The 17,584-nt window shown below is 39.3% G+C and overlaps 2 protein-coding genes across 3 annotated transcripts in view; one reads left to right on the top strand and one right to left on the bottom strand.

Annotated features, from left to right (window-relative positions):
• Positions 1–17,584, bottom strand: part of FBXL13 (F-box and leucine rich repeat protein 13) — a 181,052-nt gene that overhangs the window by 62,837 nt on the left and 100,631 nt on the right. The window contains 1 exon segment of the mRNA XM_029918797.1: positions 15,888–16,006. Coding sequence (XP_029774657.1) covers positions 15,888–16,006 — 119 coding nt within the window.
• LRRC17 (leucine rich repeat containing 17) overlaps positions 15,537–17,584 on the top strand; it is a 31,715-nt gene continuing 29,667 nt past the window's right edge. The window contains exons 1-2 of one of the 2 annotated variants that reach the window (XM_029927838.1): positions 15,537–15,936; positions 16,128–16,199. The gene's annotated coding sequence lies outside the window, so the exon portion shown is untranslated. The remainder of the gene's footprint in view (positions 15,937–16,127; positions 16,200–17,584) is intronic. The other variant, XM_029927845.1, reaches the window with a different exon arrangement.

Below are 17,584 nucleotides of genomic sequence, written 5' to 3'. Positions count from 1 at the left end.
CAAGACATCTTACCTCTCCAGGACTCAGTGGACCTCTCTGCTCTTTGTCTGACCTTATACCTCCCCTTGCCTTTCTCTTTTCATCTATTTAAGCCTTAGCTATTTCTTAAGTTCCAGTGACTCCAGCTACTTTCTTTCTCTTTCTTTTATATGTCTAAAACTCTTTATTTTAGCCATAATTCTCTCCTATAACTTGCATGCCTTAATTCCCCCAAGGAGATGATCTTATACTCTTTTTTTTAAACTTCTTACTGTATTGAACAACTACTTGAGGCTGAATGAATTAAATTTAGGAGTGAGACAAAGTCTGGGAAAGAGTACAGAATTTGGCTACAGACAAAACCAAAAACAATTCCAAGTCAAAGGTAAAGCACCAGTGAAAGCAAAGCAGGGGAAGCACTGGACTTGGATGAAGTGGCAAGATCACCCCTGGGATGAATAGGAAAAGGTGAGGAGGGAGGGAAAGCTAATGCAAGACTCAGAAGGCAAGAGTGAGGTATTTTGCATTGTACTGTCATGGATTCTTGAATAAGTTTCCATAAGTATTCCCAGAGAAAAGTCCAGGGGAGATGAATGAACATCAAAAATCTGGAGATCAGAGAAGGGAGGAATGCTGGGCTTGGAAGCAGAGCTGGGTTGGAGTCTGGCGCTGCTTCCTTCTCAGTTGTAACAAAAGGCAACTCAACCTTTCTGACACTTTGGCTGCCCATCTGTAAAGTGGGCATTATCATATGGGTATATTATTAATAATTCTAACTAATGTGAATATGATAATTAGTGATAATTAATAATAATATAATAATTAATTATAATTATTAATGATGCCTGTTTTAGGAGATACTTGGGAAAACAAAATGGGGTAATGTATATGTAAAAGTGGTCAGTTAGCACAATGTCTGGCATGTGATACTGGATACCAATTTTCCTATTAGTGTTCTTCTGGATGCATTGTGGCCCCACAGAGAAGTACAGATGCATGACCTAGAGACACAGGACCTTGAGAGATCATTCTGGTGCATCCCTCACATTGCAAACATAAGGAAATAATATTCAGAGAAGTAGTGTGATTTGAGAACAGGTTCTTTATCTATACTTCACGTCCTCAGTGTTCCCAGTGCAGGACAGCGTCAGATAGAGTGAGTGCTCCCTAAGCGCTGAATGAATGAATGAATGAATGGGCTTGAGTCACACCATCTATGGCAGAGCCAAGGCTACAGGCCACCTCTCCCCATATGACCCACAATTCCAAGGATGGGAATAGTTGTTTTTATACAACACTTAAATTTCTCCCCTTTATCTCAGACTCTGGTATGTTTCCCTAGCACTATTATTTCCAATAATGGCTTCCCCTAAAACACAAGATTAAAAAAAATATTTAAAAAAAAACTCAAACCTTTTCTCTCTTGCTGTCTTGGAAACATATTTATGACAAGATTTTCTGAACAAGGGAAAAAAATTATAGCAGTAATCAGCCACAGTTGAGTGATTCCTTGCAATACAGCCAAATGCTTGGTGCTATCAACCAATAGGACTGTGTCCAGAAAAGGGGTGGGGAAAACCTCTAAGAAGAGCTTTTTAGTCTTGTACTGGCATGAAATGCTTAGTTCTCTACACAGTTTACTTTAGAATGTCCAAAAAGATGCTTGGTTAATACTTTATGACTCAAATATTCTTCCCAGAATCTTTTAGGCCAACCAACTATTACTTGTCCTTTCTCTTCACTGAAATAATGGGAATATAAGCCTGAAATTAACAACCCCTCTCTACGGGAAAAAACAACAACAAAATGTTTTACCATGTTAAAACACCAAGCTTTGCCATGACTCATACCTATGTGTCTTGTGTTTAATATTCTTATGAAACTTGGGATCTAGTCTCTCTTCATTTAGTTGTGAAGCGATTTGGGCTTCAGTTTTGATACCAGCTGGAGCCCTGCCAGCCTACTCTTTGCTGTCCAACTCCCATTGGTTAAGAAATTGGGGGAGTTGGCTGCACCAATGCCATTGTGATCTCAAGTCCCAGCAGACAGCTACTGCTGCTGATGGGGGCAGAGAAGTTTTGGTGATCATAGGAAATTCTCTCCAGCTGCCTCTGGGTGGGTCTGAACCCATAAGCAGGAAAAGACAGAGCTGTCTGTGGAGGAAATGAGTTGTCATGAGCCATTCAAAATGAAGACCGAAGCACTGAGCACCAGCAACTAACTCACATCCCGCTTTGCTGCGGCAAGGTGGTAAAAAGAAGGAAGAAACTTATCTCAGGGAGAATAACATATTACTAATCTTCCACTTTCCACTTCTTTACAACGTTGTCTCTAAATATCAGTTAAACTCAGCAACACAGAAAGGACATGTATGTAGGGCCAGACCCTCTATGATGGCAAGAAATATCCTTCTTAGGTAGACATTGCCCAAGTTTGTTCCTGTACCATTTCCAGCTGTTTCTCTCATTTGAACAACACTGTACCCAGTGACTAATGGGTAATGTAATGATTTTAGTCATATCCATATATCCTTCGTGACCTCCTAGTGACCTCAGAGAAGCCTGGCTTAGCAAGTAGAATGAATTGTTGGAGAGGAAGACAAAGATTTACCCCCAAAACATGGAACACTTTGTTTTATTGCATTCAAATGTGCCACAAGCTTCTAAAATAGCAATGGTTCCCAGGGTCTGTGCTAAAAGGGCTTGACAGGCTTTCAAATATTGTGTCCTCTGTGGTGACAGGAAGAGAGGCCTCATTATTACCCTCTACTTTCCAGTCTATGTATTCTTCATGGCTACCCCCTCCTCTGTGTCTGCTAACATGCTTCTCCTAGGTAGCCCTCCCTGATCACTTCAGGTAGAACTGTTTCTTCCTCTTGGATGTCAGAGTACCAAACACCACAGCCCTCAGCTTGAATTTCATATCTTCTCCCTTGTATAATAATTACTTGTACACATGTTTAATATTCCTGCCCAGGAACATAGACAGCATATCATGCCCTTCACCGTCCCACATAGGTGCTTGGCACTGAGTATGATTCCACAACTGTCCATCAGTAGACCAAGTAGTTGTTGAATAAATTGTTGCAGAATGTAAATTAGAATTAATAGTTCTAAAGGCAGGGGGATGACAATAATCAATATGGTCATTTGTTACAGATTGCTGTATTTATCTAAAAACATTGGATAGCCAAACATAAAAAAGACAGTTTCATTTTACAATGTGAGGGGGGAATTAGAATACAAGATTAGTGAAGCCTCCGTTAGGCTTAGGCAAGCATGTGTCCCAACTCCGCGCACTCACTGCACAGTGACTCAGAGCTGTGATCTGCAGACGTAGGCTTGACCCTTCTTAAACTTCATCGTTCTTGTTTCGAGTACACCATCTTGTTCTTTGCCTCACTCAATGGCCAAATCGCTCATAGCTTCTCCTGTACTGTAGTGGAGTTTTTAACTGAGAGAATCACACTGTCATACCTTCTTACTGCAACACAGTGATCCACAGAGCTACATGATTTGTCTAGATTGAGCTGGATGGTGGTTTTATGACTACAGTTGTAACCACAGGCTTCACCGGCGGCAGGGAGGGGTAGGAGGGAAGACCTGAGTAGAGCTTTGTGAAGAGTTTATGAAATTCTGTATGTAAGTCACGTCCTAAGTTAGGGAGTAGAGAAGAAATTGAAAGAAGGATGGTTTTTCAAAAAGCACTAAAGTTTTTTCCAAACATTTTTTTGGGAGTGCAAAATATGATCTTAGTCCCCTAAGACTCATCATTTTGTCATCCGATTCTTCAAGATCTAAAAATTGCTGCCAGATGTTTCATTTGTTACTGCTGAATGTAACAAAAAAACATCCTTATACGTTTTGCCTACAAAGAGATTGCATTAAGCTATGGATGTTAACAGTAGATGTTTGTTATATTTCTTTATTTTTTTATTTTCAATATGGCTAGCATAAAGTTATGTTCAAACTCATAGCAACCATTTAAATGTAGATGAGTCCTATCTACAAGAAATATAAAGTGATTTTTCATGAATTATATTTTTTAACACAGTTTGAAGTATAATTCAGAAAGGTCAAAAACCATTCCTTTAACAGGAAAACTGAGGCATGAGATCTGACCCAGAAAAGCAGAAATTGCACTGTGATTTTTCTGATTCATGACTGCTTTTTCACTAGAACTCCTTATTAATGACACAACCACATATTTTTTTCAAATAGAAAAAAGATGCAACTTTTTAAACTTATTTGTTTTTTTTACTATGTGCAGTATATAGCACTTCACAGCTTTACAAATGATAGTCTTATTGTATAGAGCCTGGTACTCAGAATTAGTTGGATCAAGGTTATCATCTTGGTCCAGACATTTTTTGTGTGACCTTAGGCAAGTTACTTTGTCTTAGCACCACTTTCAGTGGTGTGTGGGGCCAGTTTATACCAGCTTGCAAGCACAAATTGTCAAATTTTTAGGAACTCTGCAAGCCCGTTATTCAACACAGCCATGTTAAAAATTAAGTCATATAAACTTAAAATTAAATGTTATATTAACAAATGTAGTGAATACTCAAACTCCTCAATTCCTAATTATTTTATTATATGTTACTATTTCCTTTGCGCTTGAGGATATTTATGTTTATCGTATCTATACAGTGAAAATATTATATAACGGTGTACCACCTTCCCCTCTCTTCCCAACTCCTTCTTCAATGACTTCTCATTGGTAACTTGAAATAGGTCATGGTAAGAGTATTTACACCATGGAAATCAGCAACCATTGCAAATCAGGCTTTCTCTGCTTCCTGCCACTTGTTAAATGTTTACCAGCACATGATTTTTCAGTTTCCACATCACTAAAATGGGAATAATGGGTACCTCAGGCAGTTATGTATAAAGATTAAATCAGATAATAAATGTAAAACACTTACCTCAACATCTAGCACCAAGTTGGTACACAACAAATGATACCAATTATTATTACCATCCACTGAAATACAGAATAAGGGGAAAGGGAATCAAACAAATGCAAATGAATCATAATTTTGAATTTAACTGTTGACAATTCATTTTGGTAAATAGTCTGCTTATTCACAACTGGTTTAGCTGATCACACAACTCTTATTGTTCCAATCACCCCTTCTTGGTAACCTAGCAAATCTGTCCCTCCACTCTTAGCTCTGTGCCGAGGACCAGACTTCTACACAGATGCACAACATTCTAAAGCTGAAAAGGATCTCAGAGATCATCTAGCCCAAACTAGCCATTCTACAGATAAAGGAACTGAGGCAGAAACGCTAAGTAACTGTCCAGGGTTGCACAAGGAGGGTAGTGACACAGCACAGACTAGGTCTCAGATCTCCCAATGCCAGCCTGGGGCTCCTTTCACCATCCAACTGCCCTCTGCTGTATGAGAGAGAGAAAGAAAGAGAAATCCCTTTCCACTCTTGACTTGCTTATGCAGCCCCCCTTCCGTTGGGCCAGTACATTCACTCCCGGACATGCCTCTACGTCTGTATCCCACCTCTACCACAATCCCCAGAGGTGAGCAAGTAAAACCTTCCATGATCTTTGCCTCTCTGGAAGGGGAGGCTGGAATTTATGTAGCGTAGAGAGAACTGAAATGACCTTGGAATCTTCCCATTTGCAGTTTGCACATTCTACCTTTAAGATTCGTGGATCCCAGAGAGACTTAACAGTTCAAGAAACCACGATTATTGCACTGAGTCATTTGAACATTTCTGGGATGCTGTCCCTTTCCATTTTTGTTGACTTGGGTATAGTAACTAAAAAGTAATTGATGAGAAAATACTTTCACTGTAGTATTTCATATTTTCCTAGGCTCTTTTCTTCCCCTAAATCTAAAGCTAAATCTAAACTCCACCCTTACCAAGAAAAAGCTACCTGACTTTGCTCTGGAAAGTTGCCAACTTCTCACCTCCTTAACAGACTTCTTGAGCTTCCACCTGAAGCACCGGGCTGGCCACACCTTGAAACTGGCTGCCATTTCATTCATTCAATCATTCATTCATTCACTTATTCATTCATTAAATGTTGATCAAAGTCCTACTCCTACTACATACAAGGTACTTACTGTACTATGTACTAAGGATACAAATATGCAGATAAATAAGGCACCATCCAGGCCATCAAAGAGCCCATGATGGGGAGGACAACAGACAGATAAGCAGACCACTGAATATAGAGAATGCTTCATGAAAATACAATGATAAAAGAACACACAGGAAGGATCATAATCTAGCTTCAGTTGGAGGGAAAGGAGGGGTCAGTGAGAGCTTCCCAGAGAAAGAAGGATGTGATTGGACAAAGCCTCAAAGGATATGTACAAGCTAACCTGGTGAATGGGAGAAAGGGACAATATGAGGATCACTCTAGATGCTGGCTTGAGAGTAGACTTGTAGGAGGTGGAAGTGAAAGCAGAGAGCCAATGAAGAGGTCATCATAATAACACAATGACAAAATGGCCAGTGCCAAAGACCCCAAGGCAAGAACTCATGTGTTGAAAGAACAACAAGTAAACTGGTGTGACTGGAACAGACTTGGTAAGTGGGAGAGCAGAAGAAATTAATGCCAGAATGGCAGTTGGGGGAGAAGACAGGTTACATTGGGTCTTAAAGTTCCTTCCAAGGTTTTTCTTTTATTGAGTGCATAGGATGCCTCCCCAGGTATTTAAAAAGAGGAAGGACATTGACTTGGGCAAAGGGCACAAGGTGAGTATAATAAAACAACTGAGGCTGGAAATGAAGAACAGGGGAGGCACAGAGGCAGAATCTTCTATTCCAAGCTCTCTTACTCTCTTGTTTAACTCTCTTATATGAAAATATAAATCTGAATCTTGACGTTCATCTGCTACTTCTCTCACTCCATGTTCAGAGTTGTCAGTTTCTTGGCATTTGAGATTGGCCACAACCCTAGCCTTCCTTCCCAGCATAACTGTAGTTGTTCCATGCTTGACTTCTACACAGTGCCATAACCCAACGCAACACATAGTTGGGGATGCATAAATCAGTAGAAGTGGCCACCCAAAGATAACATCAACAGGAGAATCCTTGGACTTACAAACAGAGCAGAGAATAAAGGGAAAAGCATAACCAGCAATCACCGCCCTCCTAATAGAGACTTTCTCATGTAAAACTAGGAAAGCTTTGTCCTCTCCATTAAAATTGTTCATCCAATCCATATTTTCTATTTTGAGATTTTCAAAGAAACAAGAACGCTTGGAGAGTACTGAAATTAACAGAGAATTAATGTAGATATCTTTAGAGCAGTTTAGCTGATACCTTTTTATCTACTCATTCATCATGGGGGCATGTGAGGAAAGTTAGCCTTACAGATATCTGTAGGAGTAGTATTCCAGGCAAGGAAAGTGGCCAGTGGCCTGTACCAAACACCCCAAGGCAAGAGCTCATGTGTTGAAAGAACAGCAAGGAAACTGGTGTGACTGGAACAGAGTTGGTAAGTGGGAGAGTAGTAGGAATTAATGCCAGAAGGGCCGTTTGAGGAGAAGACAGATTACACAGGGTCATAAAATTCCTTTCAAGATGTTTGTTTTATTGAATGACTAGGATGCCTCACCAGGTATTTGAGAAGAGGAAGGACATTGATTGGGTTTGAAAAGGATTACGCTAAATGCTGGATGAGTGTAGACTTGCGGAGCCAGAAGTGAAAGTAGAGGTTGTCACAATAATGCAGGCAAGGAAAGATGGTGACCTGGGCTGGGTGGCAGCTGTGGAGGGAGTGAGGAGTGGTCAGATCCTAGGTAGTTATGAAATAAGAATCACTGGACTTCCTGACAGAGTGCATGTGGGGCATGAGAGAGAGGAGGCCAAGGTAACACTCTAGTTTGCTGGGTCTGCTGAAACAGAGCACCACAAACTAGGGGCTTAAACACCAGAAATGTGTTGTCCTACACTTCTGGAGGCTAAAATTCCAAGACCAAGGTGTCCACAGGGTTGGTTCCTTCTGAGATTGCTGCTTTTAATGTGAGGGAAGGATATGGTCCAGGTCTCTCCTCTTCACTTGCAGTGGCTACCTTGATGTTAACATTGGCACTCACTTATATGCAGGTGTCTGTGTCCAAATGTCCCCCTTTTATCAAGGACATTGTTCATATTGGATTAGGGCATATCTTCATAATTTCATCTTAACTAATTACATCTGGAACAACCCTATATCCAAATAAGGAGATTCTAGGGATTGAGACTTCAATATGTGAATTTGGAGGGCAAGGGAAGAATATACTTTAATATATAACAGATGACTCCAAGACTTTTGGTCTAAGCAACAGTAAACATGAAATTGTCCTTAAGTGACATGGGGAAGTCTCAAGGTGGAGCAAGGAGTTATTTCTTAGAGCAAGGATTTTCAATTATATGAATCTAGGGACACCTGTGTGGCTTAGGCGGTTAAGTTTTGGACTCTTGTTTTCAGCTCATGTCATGATTTTGTAGTTTATGAGTTTGAGCTCCACGTTGGATTTTGCACTGACAGTTCAGAGCCTGGAGCCTGCTTCAGATTCTATGTCTCCCTCTCTCTCTGCTCCTCTCTTCCTCATTCAGTCTCTCTCAAAATAAGTTAAAAAATTCTTAATATGTGAGTCTAAAATTTGAAAGGGAGGTCTGTGTTAGAGGTATATATTATATATGTATTTGAATATATATCATATACACATATATTCTGTGTACATATATTACTTCTATATATACCCTTATATACATATATATACTCTATAAACACATGTACAAGTTTGTATACAGTATAAACACACTCATATATATATTATATGTTTATATATGTATATACTAGTGAACATTTATATATGTGTATGTATATACAGACACACGTAACAGGCGTGTATGTGTGTATGTGTGTGTATTATATATATACACACACATGTAGCAAGAATGAATGTGTATGTGTATATATTTTATATATATATATATAGTTGCTCATTACTGTAGGTGATATATAAAGCCATGATCTCGGTGAGATCACCAAGGGAGTAGCTGTAGGCTGAGAAGAAAAATGGACCAAGAACTGAACCCTAGGGCCCTCTGTGATTAAGGATTTGGAGATAGGAAGAGGTGACTTAGAGTGTCAACTTTAGAAATATTGTCAGAAGAAAAAAAGCAAGATACATAGCACAGTATCATTTAGGGAAATTCAAATACACACACACAAAAACCACAAAACTACAAAATTCTTACATTCTTATATAGGTATCCGTGCACATCAGGCCACTTCACTTTTACGGAAGACCTACATTAGTACCTATTTTCACTAATTGAAAGACATCCAAAAAAAATTTTGCAGCAAGCTACTACAGAGACAGCAGGCGCCCTAAGCAGTAGGAATGACACCTTCCCTGGGAACTACGCTCAGCATCTTAGCATCAAGCGACCATAGGTTTCAATTGTGTCTAAGAGCATATGTGTTTTACCTCTATTTATTTTATGCATCCATTAGCAAGATGTGTCCTAAGATATTAGGAAACCTAAGAGATTATTTTGGAGTTCCAACAACACTCAAAAATTTTCCCATATAAATAAATGGTAACTGCTTCTTTGCTTTATGCCATTTCTGCTTAAGAAAGGTTTTATACTGGAGCATTTGGGTGGCTCAGTCAGTTATGCATCTGACTCTTGGTTTTGGCTCAGGCCATGATCACAGGGTTCATGAGTTCAAGCCCCACATCATGCTCTTTGCTGAAAGCGTGGGTCCTGCTCGGGATTCTCTTTTCTTTCTCTCTCTCTCTGCCCCTCCCACACACACACTCTCTCTCTCTCTCAAAATAAATAAATAAACTTAAAAAAAGAGAAAGGTTTCATAGGAATACCCTACTTTCAGATAATGCAGATAATGAAGGAAACCTGTATATTTATAAATATATATTCCTACATGAAACCACATAAATTAGAGGGTTTGTTTGTGTAGGGGGAAGAGAACAGGAGTGAGAAATATGGATAAAAGGGAATAAATAAAACCAGAGAGTGGACTTACATGGACTTATAATGAAAGTGTGCCATGAACTGAGGAGTATGATTAATGTTGTTGGTGCCTGAGTTCCAAAGTAGGTAAAATAGAATAAAGTAAATCTAATATGAAATAAAATCAAAACCCTGGATATATTTCTTCCTGACTACTTTTTCTCCCCTGCACATTAATGCAGAGAAAACAGTATTTTTAGACCCCTCTTCTTCATTTCTCTTAGTGAAAGTGGCCATCAATAGACAGGTTTTGAATGCTTATTAAATATATTTGACAAGCGGGAAGTTTAATGAAAACTACTTGACGTGGAAGTGAATGTAAGGTGATTTAAACAGGTGCTGCCAATTTCTGAGAGGGGAAGAGTACTTATCAGCATAGAAATCCACTCCTGGTTTGAATGTTGCTCTTCTACGTCTCTTGTAGTCCACTTTAATAACAGTGCTGCTGTGAAAATAAGCTATGTGGCTAAATATAGGGAATGAGTATGGGGAGCCACATGATCAGCTTTCCCAGAGAAGTTGTATCAATGTGAGGTTTCTAAATCATAAAAATGTCATTAGGATTGACATGTCCAATTAAGGAAACTAATAATATTAACAACAACCAAACATACACATACTTCATGACCCAGACATTCAACTCCTAAGTGAATACAACAGAAATATCTGCTGTTTCATCAAAGGACATGAACATGAATGTTAAGAGAACCACAAATCAGCCTAGACATACACTCTTCAGGCCCTGCAATCTCAGGAAAAATAGAATTTATTTTTCCCAGTGTCAAATACTTAGAAGGATTCTGAATGGTTCTGGTAGGGTCATGCCCCTCTCCTGGAAAAATCACAGCCACTGCAGATGGAATTTAGGATTGTCTAGGCTGGGCTCAAATGACCCAGTGGCCATAGGAAAATTCTAATGATTACTAAATATTTACTCTATGAAGACACTGTTCTAAGCACGTTATATATATCAGATCATTTCATTTACACAACACACTTATAAGGAAGGTACTAGTATTTTTCCCATTTCGTAGATACAGACGCTGAGATACACAGAACCCTCAGGTAATCTGCCAGAGCCCCATAACTAGTAAATGACAAATTCACGATTAAAAAGCAAGTACTCCAGAACCCATACCCCCAATGACTACCATGTATTGCTGTCAAGGTATCAAGAGTAACACACTTCTGCAGGTCACAGGGAAAGAAGAGGAGTCGTTCCTGAAGCAAAGTATGAGATGAAGAGGAAAACTACCAATGTTTCCTATAATAGTTCATCAGTTTCACTTATCTAACTAAACATCAATCCAAATATTCAGTAAACATCTGATAAATGGCTGCTGTGAGTTAGGTAACACACCATTCTTCAGAGCAGAGTACAAGATGGACGCATTAGTTGCCACCAGTTGTCTCCCAGACCATAGATAACAAAGGAGCACAAGAAAGGGTACTTTTCTTTACACAATAAAACTATTTTGTCTCTAAAAAGTCTTCCCAAATTGTGTTTAAACATAGGGTTTTTTAAAGTGGTATTTGGGGGCTTTGTTTTTGTTTTTTTAATGTTTATTTTATTTTTGGGAGAGAGAAACAGAGACAGTGTGAGTGGGGGAGGGGCAGAGAGAGAGAGAGAGAGAGACAGACAGACAGACAGAAGCTGGAGCAGTCTATTGTTAGTTCATGACCTGAGCCAAGGTCAGATGCCTGAAGAGCCACCAGAGCACCCCTAAAAGTTTGCTTTATGGTACAAGCTTAAATTTTATAACTGAGTAGAGAGTAAATATAGAAGCATACATATTAAATTTGTTCAACTGATCCAACTAGAATTTTTTGTTTAATGAATGGAGATTGGGTTTTTTTCTTCTTCTGAAAATACTATAAAGAATATGTTACACTCAGACTCGGAAAGAAAACTTTTAATTAATTTGAAAAATATTTTAACAATGGCAGCCTGTTCAAGTAAGAATTATTGTTATTCAACAAACAAATATCTATTAAGTGCCTGGGTATGGTTTAACCTTACAAGTGATCAGAGAAATACAAATTTAAAATATAAAATAAAGTATATTCAATGTCAAATTGGCTAAATGTTTTTAGACAATATTCTTATGAAGATGCCAAGCATTATTTTACATTTAGCAATTTACATACTGGCAACCTTTGTAGAGCATGGATGGCCTTAAAAAATTATTTGCTCTGACCTTTTCACCTCTAAAAACTCATACCAAAACATTGCATAGACATATGGAAAAATATGGCTATGAGAATTTTTCTCACAGGTTATTGGTGATAGCGAAAAATGGTAGGTTATTAATATAATATAAGGTTAAATAAAATAAAATATTTATGGAATATAAATTAAAGGTATGTGTACTATATAATCCACTTTACTTTAAAAGAAGTAGAGATGTGCATAGAAAAAGACCAGAGAGACTTACTCTTATTATTTCTGGGGGGTAAATTTTCAAATAATTTAAATTTTTGCTCATTTCTTGTATTTTGGTTTAACATGTAAAAAGAAAAAAAAAGTGAAAGCAAAGTGAAAAAGAAAGCTCAAAGTGACAGATACATGGTTAGAAGTTTGCAGTGTATAGTGTAAGAGTTCACTGGAGCGACTCTGTCCTGACTTCAGGCCCAGTGAGCAGAGGCTTTTGTGAGAAGAAACTGAACAGAGGCACCCCCTCAACCACATCAAACACGAGGACACGCAAATTACACGCAAGCGCTGGTATTCGTTAGGAAATCAGTCACATTACTTAACGCACCTGTAGTGTTTATCTAATCCCAGAAGCATGCAGAGTATTTCTAAAACATGTGTAATTGATTTTCACTTTTATTTGCAGTTCTCCATTATCCATTTATGTGTTTTTTTCCCAACATACTAAGTATGGTTAAAATACATTCACAATATTGTAGAGATACAGCTTTCCTGTTGGGGGGCAGGCACAACTGCATTAACGTTTAGCCCTTGACAGACCTCGCTTACGTTAACCCGGAGCTCCTTAAAGACCAGGGGTGCTGTTTTATTCATCCCCTGTGGCCAGTATGCAGCAGGGACACAGATAATGCCAGCGAAAAGCAGGTAGGTGGGAGCTTCTATTCTTAGGACTTGTTTTATTAGGACCTTTTTTTCTCCGGCAGATATGCTAACACATGACTTCATAGTGCAAAATTCCAAACTTGTAAAAGGAAAATAGATTTTAGTTTCCAAGAGGAGAACCTGGGAAATCTGTGAATCATCAATTTTCCTTCTTTGAAACCATTTTTGTGCCGCCCAGTCAATACAAGTAGGCCTGGGAGAGTGAAACTGTCCCCACACCAGAGCTGGGGAGGCAGACAGAGCCTCCCCACAGAATTTAACACATCCCTCCGAAGCAGTAACATCCACGCTTTACTCCTTTCTGAAGCTAGAGCAGCAGCTATCTGCTCATAAGAGATCTGTGGTTCATAATGAGCCCATTTCTTACTCCCAGTGAGCCTGAAGGGGCTCAGTTTCAAATGGCACAATTTCCAGTGACTTTGAAACAGTGTCTGACACCTGGAGTTAAATCTCTGTTGAATTATAAAATAAACAAATGAAAGTGGGAGACAGATGAACAAAAGAAATTAATGTTGTTTTGCATAGCGCTGTGAAATAAGGGCCAGTCGGGAAAAGAAATCTATTCTTTATATTCAGACCAAATTTCAGGACCTGCTGAGGACAGGCAGGCCACGCAGTTAATTGGTAGGTGTACGTGCGTGTGTGGACCTTACTGAGTGGAGGAGAGGCCAGCGTGCTCCATTTCAAGGGACCGAGGCTGACTCAGTTCTAGCCCTTTGTTGCCATATGGCAATGTAGACCCAATTTCATTAGTGTTTCCAGTTTTTTAAGAGAAGCTTGAAGTCTAGAGACTTCTTTACGAAAACTCCAGAATTTAAAATGTTGGCTCAAAATTTAAAAATAGATAAACTGTATCTGTGAGTTCTGCCTGTATATCTGGCTAGAGTAGAGCCACATTGATTGGAAACCTCTCATTTTGACTTTACTGTGTCTGAGCCTATTTATTCTTAGGACACGTGTATGTGTGCTCATGTGTTTGTGTATGAATTGTATGTTGTCGCCACAATAATTACCTTGTGGAAACTGAGAAGAAGGAGGAAGTAAGTTACACTGTGGAGAGGGTTTTTAAGCGCTTGGTGAGCTGGTGGAAAATACTGGAGGATGTATCTTTAGAGGGGACAGCAATCAATGGGGTGTGCCAAGCACGTTGAGTTTTTCCTGAATTTGCAAATATTTTTCTCTGTAATTAGGCCATTTGTGTTTTGCTGAGATCCATGTTGAAAGTAGGCACCTACGCTCCCAGGGAGACTAGAAGATACACATGCTATTTCCCTTAATGATTACGTATCAAAGGACGGCTCCCAGATCCTTGAGGAAGGCATTCCTGGGTCGTAAAACTGGCAAAAAGCTTTTAAAGAAGTTTCTGTCTATCTCAAAGAGAGCAAAGAAAGAATGTGCAGTTGCAAGTTTCCTACAATAAATGCTCCAAGATAAGGAAGGTCGGGGACCTTGAGTCAGGAAGAAGCTGGTCTAAAGTTTAGGCAAGCTAGAGAGAATGAAAGGTCCATCTCTTGTTGATGTTTAGCAAGCTACACACCAGTAGGTCAGAAATAAATGTAAATTCTAGATGTTTGAGCCCTGGCTTAGAGCCCTTTCCTCCTTGCCTCCATGTCCTCCCTACTGCCTAGTGAACCAGGAAACCATGAGATGCCAGTGATGGTGACTCAGTAAGTTCTAGCCATTTAAGAACTTGGAGGAGAAGCCCATCGTGCGCCTGTAGGCCCTCCAGGGGTCTCTGCTTGCCTGCCTATGTACCAACAGGTGCTTATAACGGCACCAGTACCATGTGCTTTCACCAGCTGGGCAACCTTGGGAGCATTCTGCGTTTCTAAATGGGCACAGTAAATGTCAACAACACAGCATTTGTAGTGAATTTGATCTATATAAGCACTCAACATGGTGCCTGGCATATAGTAACAACTCAATAAATGGTGACTATCAATGTTTCAGCCAGTTCTCATCTGTGCTATTATATTATTTTTGCAGAAGGAGGAACATTCTATGATACTAATATTAACAAAATACACAAGAGAGGTGGAAGAAAAGATTCTGCATAAAGAGGAACATACTATGATGCTAATATTAACAAAAAACACAGAGAGGTGAAAGAAAAGAAGTTAAAAGAATAATGGCTTAAATACCAATATTGAGCAGAATACCATTGAGGCAGTAACTATTTCCGAAGTCCCATGCCCTACCCTCCTCAACTCCACTGGATTTTCTACCCAATTTTCCTTTACCTTGTTCCCTCAAACTAAAATATTTCCCCATGTAGATCTCAAATCTCCATGTTATTTAGGCAAGGATATAATGCAGTTTTAAAAATTACAATCTTTGTTGTATTTCCTTTCTCACATTTAGGACTCGCAGCATTTGACCCAATACTCATTTATTTTTTGAAAGCCCATGTGGGAGCTAATAGACTTTCCAGGAAGTTCTTTGCCAATCCTCACCCAAAAAGGTTTCTCCTGTGTTTGTATCTTGGTAGCAATTCTAAAGTTTTTAACATTTAGAACTCTGGCATTATAATTGTGCTTGAAGTATCTACACAGAAGTGGTCTGTTTCATCATCCCCTGAGCTCGGCCTGTGTGTGGATGTGACATTCCAGTGGAAGGAAGCCAAGAGCCTATAGTAGCGATCCTGGGGAAAATTTAAGCAGCTGTGGCTGTGTAATTCAAAACCTCTGAAAAGTGTGCTGCAGTCCGTGCACAGCATTAGTATAACATGAGGGCTGGATGTAGCCCGTCCTCCGGAGGACTTCCTTGCCCGCTGCAGGAAAGAGAAGATTGAAAGACAAACCTGGGTGCAGCAGAAAGGTCCAAATAGATGAGCTTGTGGCATCCCTCCCCTGAATTCAGGTACCGTAACCCTTTGTCTGTGAACTCTCTGTGGCAAGCCAAACTGAGATTCTGTAAGTTGTGGAAGTGTCTGAAAAGACAGGGCGAGAAAAGAGAGGAAGGAAAGGGATTAAAGTTTAGTCGTTTTCCACATCTTTCTTAAGCCACTATGACAAAGAGAAGTACAACTCTATAATCTTTTCTCCTTGCAGATATTCAACAGTTGGACTTCATTGTTAATTCTCTTCCTGTTATGTAAAGGAGATCGTAGAAGTAGACATCAGGTAATGCATAATTACATTTTAGATGAAAATAAAGATTTGCCTCGATTTTTAAGAAAGCTAATTGGGATAAAGCTTTGGGAGTGGGGGAGATTTGTACATTCATATTGTTTGGATATTAGTGTGTATTTAAAACCAAAGTTACAGAGTTTGCATTATTGTTGCCTTTGGGTTTCATCTTTAGAGCTCCTAAACAGTGTGCAAAATGTCTAGAAGGACAAGCCCTTTGTAAACATTTAAATGGTGATTAACTGTTACATGACAGTGAGGACTGGGGGCAGAAAGGAGGCAAAGTTAAACGTAACAGGCTCTAAAATGGACATGATAAGCAAACGGTTTGAAAATAACATTTGAATATGCATGATTTTGTAAGTAACAGTTTCATATTTATAATTAAAGAAAGACTAACTGATATAGAGAGCTTAAAAATGGGTTAAAAGGAACAGTCTGCAAATGAGTTGAGCAACACATGAGATGAATAAAAACTACATCAGAGGCTATCAATCTCACTGGAGTTCAAACAGATTAAGAGTGGCATCACCACCATGACCAAAATGATCACTTCCAGAAAAAAAAAAAGGAGGGTAATTAAGATGAGCCTGTACTACCGTGCAAGGGCTTACAGTTTGAAAACCTTCTGTGGACAATTTTCCAAGCCTTCTTAAGCCTGGCATTTTTTAAAAGTGCAAGAACTCCCACTATTGCCGGCTCTTGTAATGGATATAACAACATGCTCTTGGTTTGTGATCTGCATCAGTTTAATACCAAATTCAAAAGCAAGAAGAACAAAAAGTGGCATCCAGATGCCTCTGTGTCCCTCAAAAGCCCACAAATGTTGAAATTTACCTTCACATAAAATTGGGAAATAAGATTATGTGAGCATTGACAGTTAATCAGATTGATTCTTAAAGTTTGAAAAACACATCTATGATATAATGATTCCCATTCCTTAGTGACTTATTTGATGCAGAACACACATTCCCCTCTGGCAATGGCTGTATCCTTAAGATTCGACAGAACAAAGAGGGACGCCATCTGGATTCCCTGTTGGCTGTGGGCAGGGCCATGGAGCAGAAAGCAGTACTAACATCCCAAGGACACGTCCCCCCTCCTGGGGCCCTTGAGTTAACAAAGATCTATGCCAAAGTTTTAGAAATGCTTGCTCTTCCTCTCCCTGGAAGGGTACCTTTGTGATTCAAGAACAACTTTCTTGGGGTGTGTGGGGAGTGCAGGGGGGGGCGGGGAGGATTGTCATTTCTAACAACCCTTAAACTCTCTAATTTGAAAGAAGGAGCCTGAGGCAGACAGCAAAACACAATAGAAAACACACAAAGTTTTGGAATCTGACCAAACTGGTTTCCAATTTCAGCCCTGACACTTTTGCAACT

The sequence above is a fragment of the Suricata suricatta genome, chromosome 2 (assembly GCF_006229205.1).
Source record: "Suricata suricatta isolate VVHF042 chromosome 2, meerkat_22Aug2017_6uvM2_HiC, whole genome shotgun sequence".
NCBI classification, from domain to species: Eukaryota; Metazoa; Chordata; class Mammalia; order Carnivora; family Herpestidae; genus Suricata; species Suricata suricatta.
Note: the sequence above shows the minus strand (reverse complement) of the source record. Positions and strands in the feature narration are given on the sequence as shown.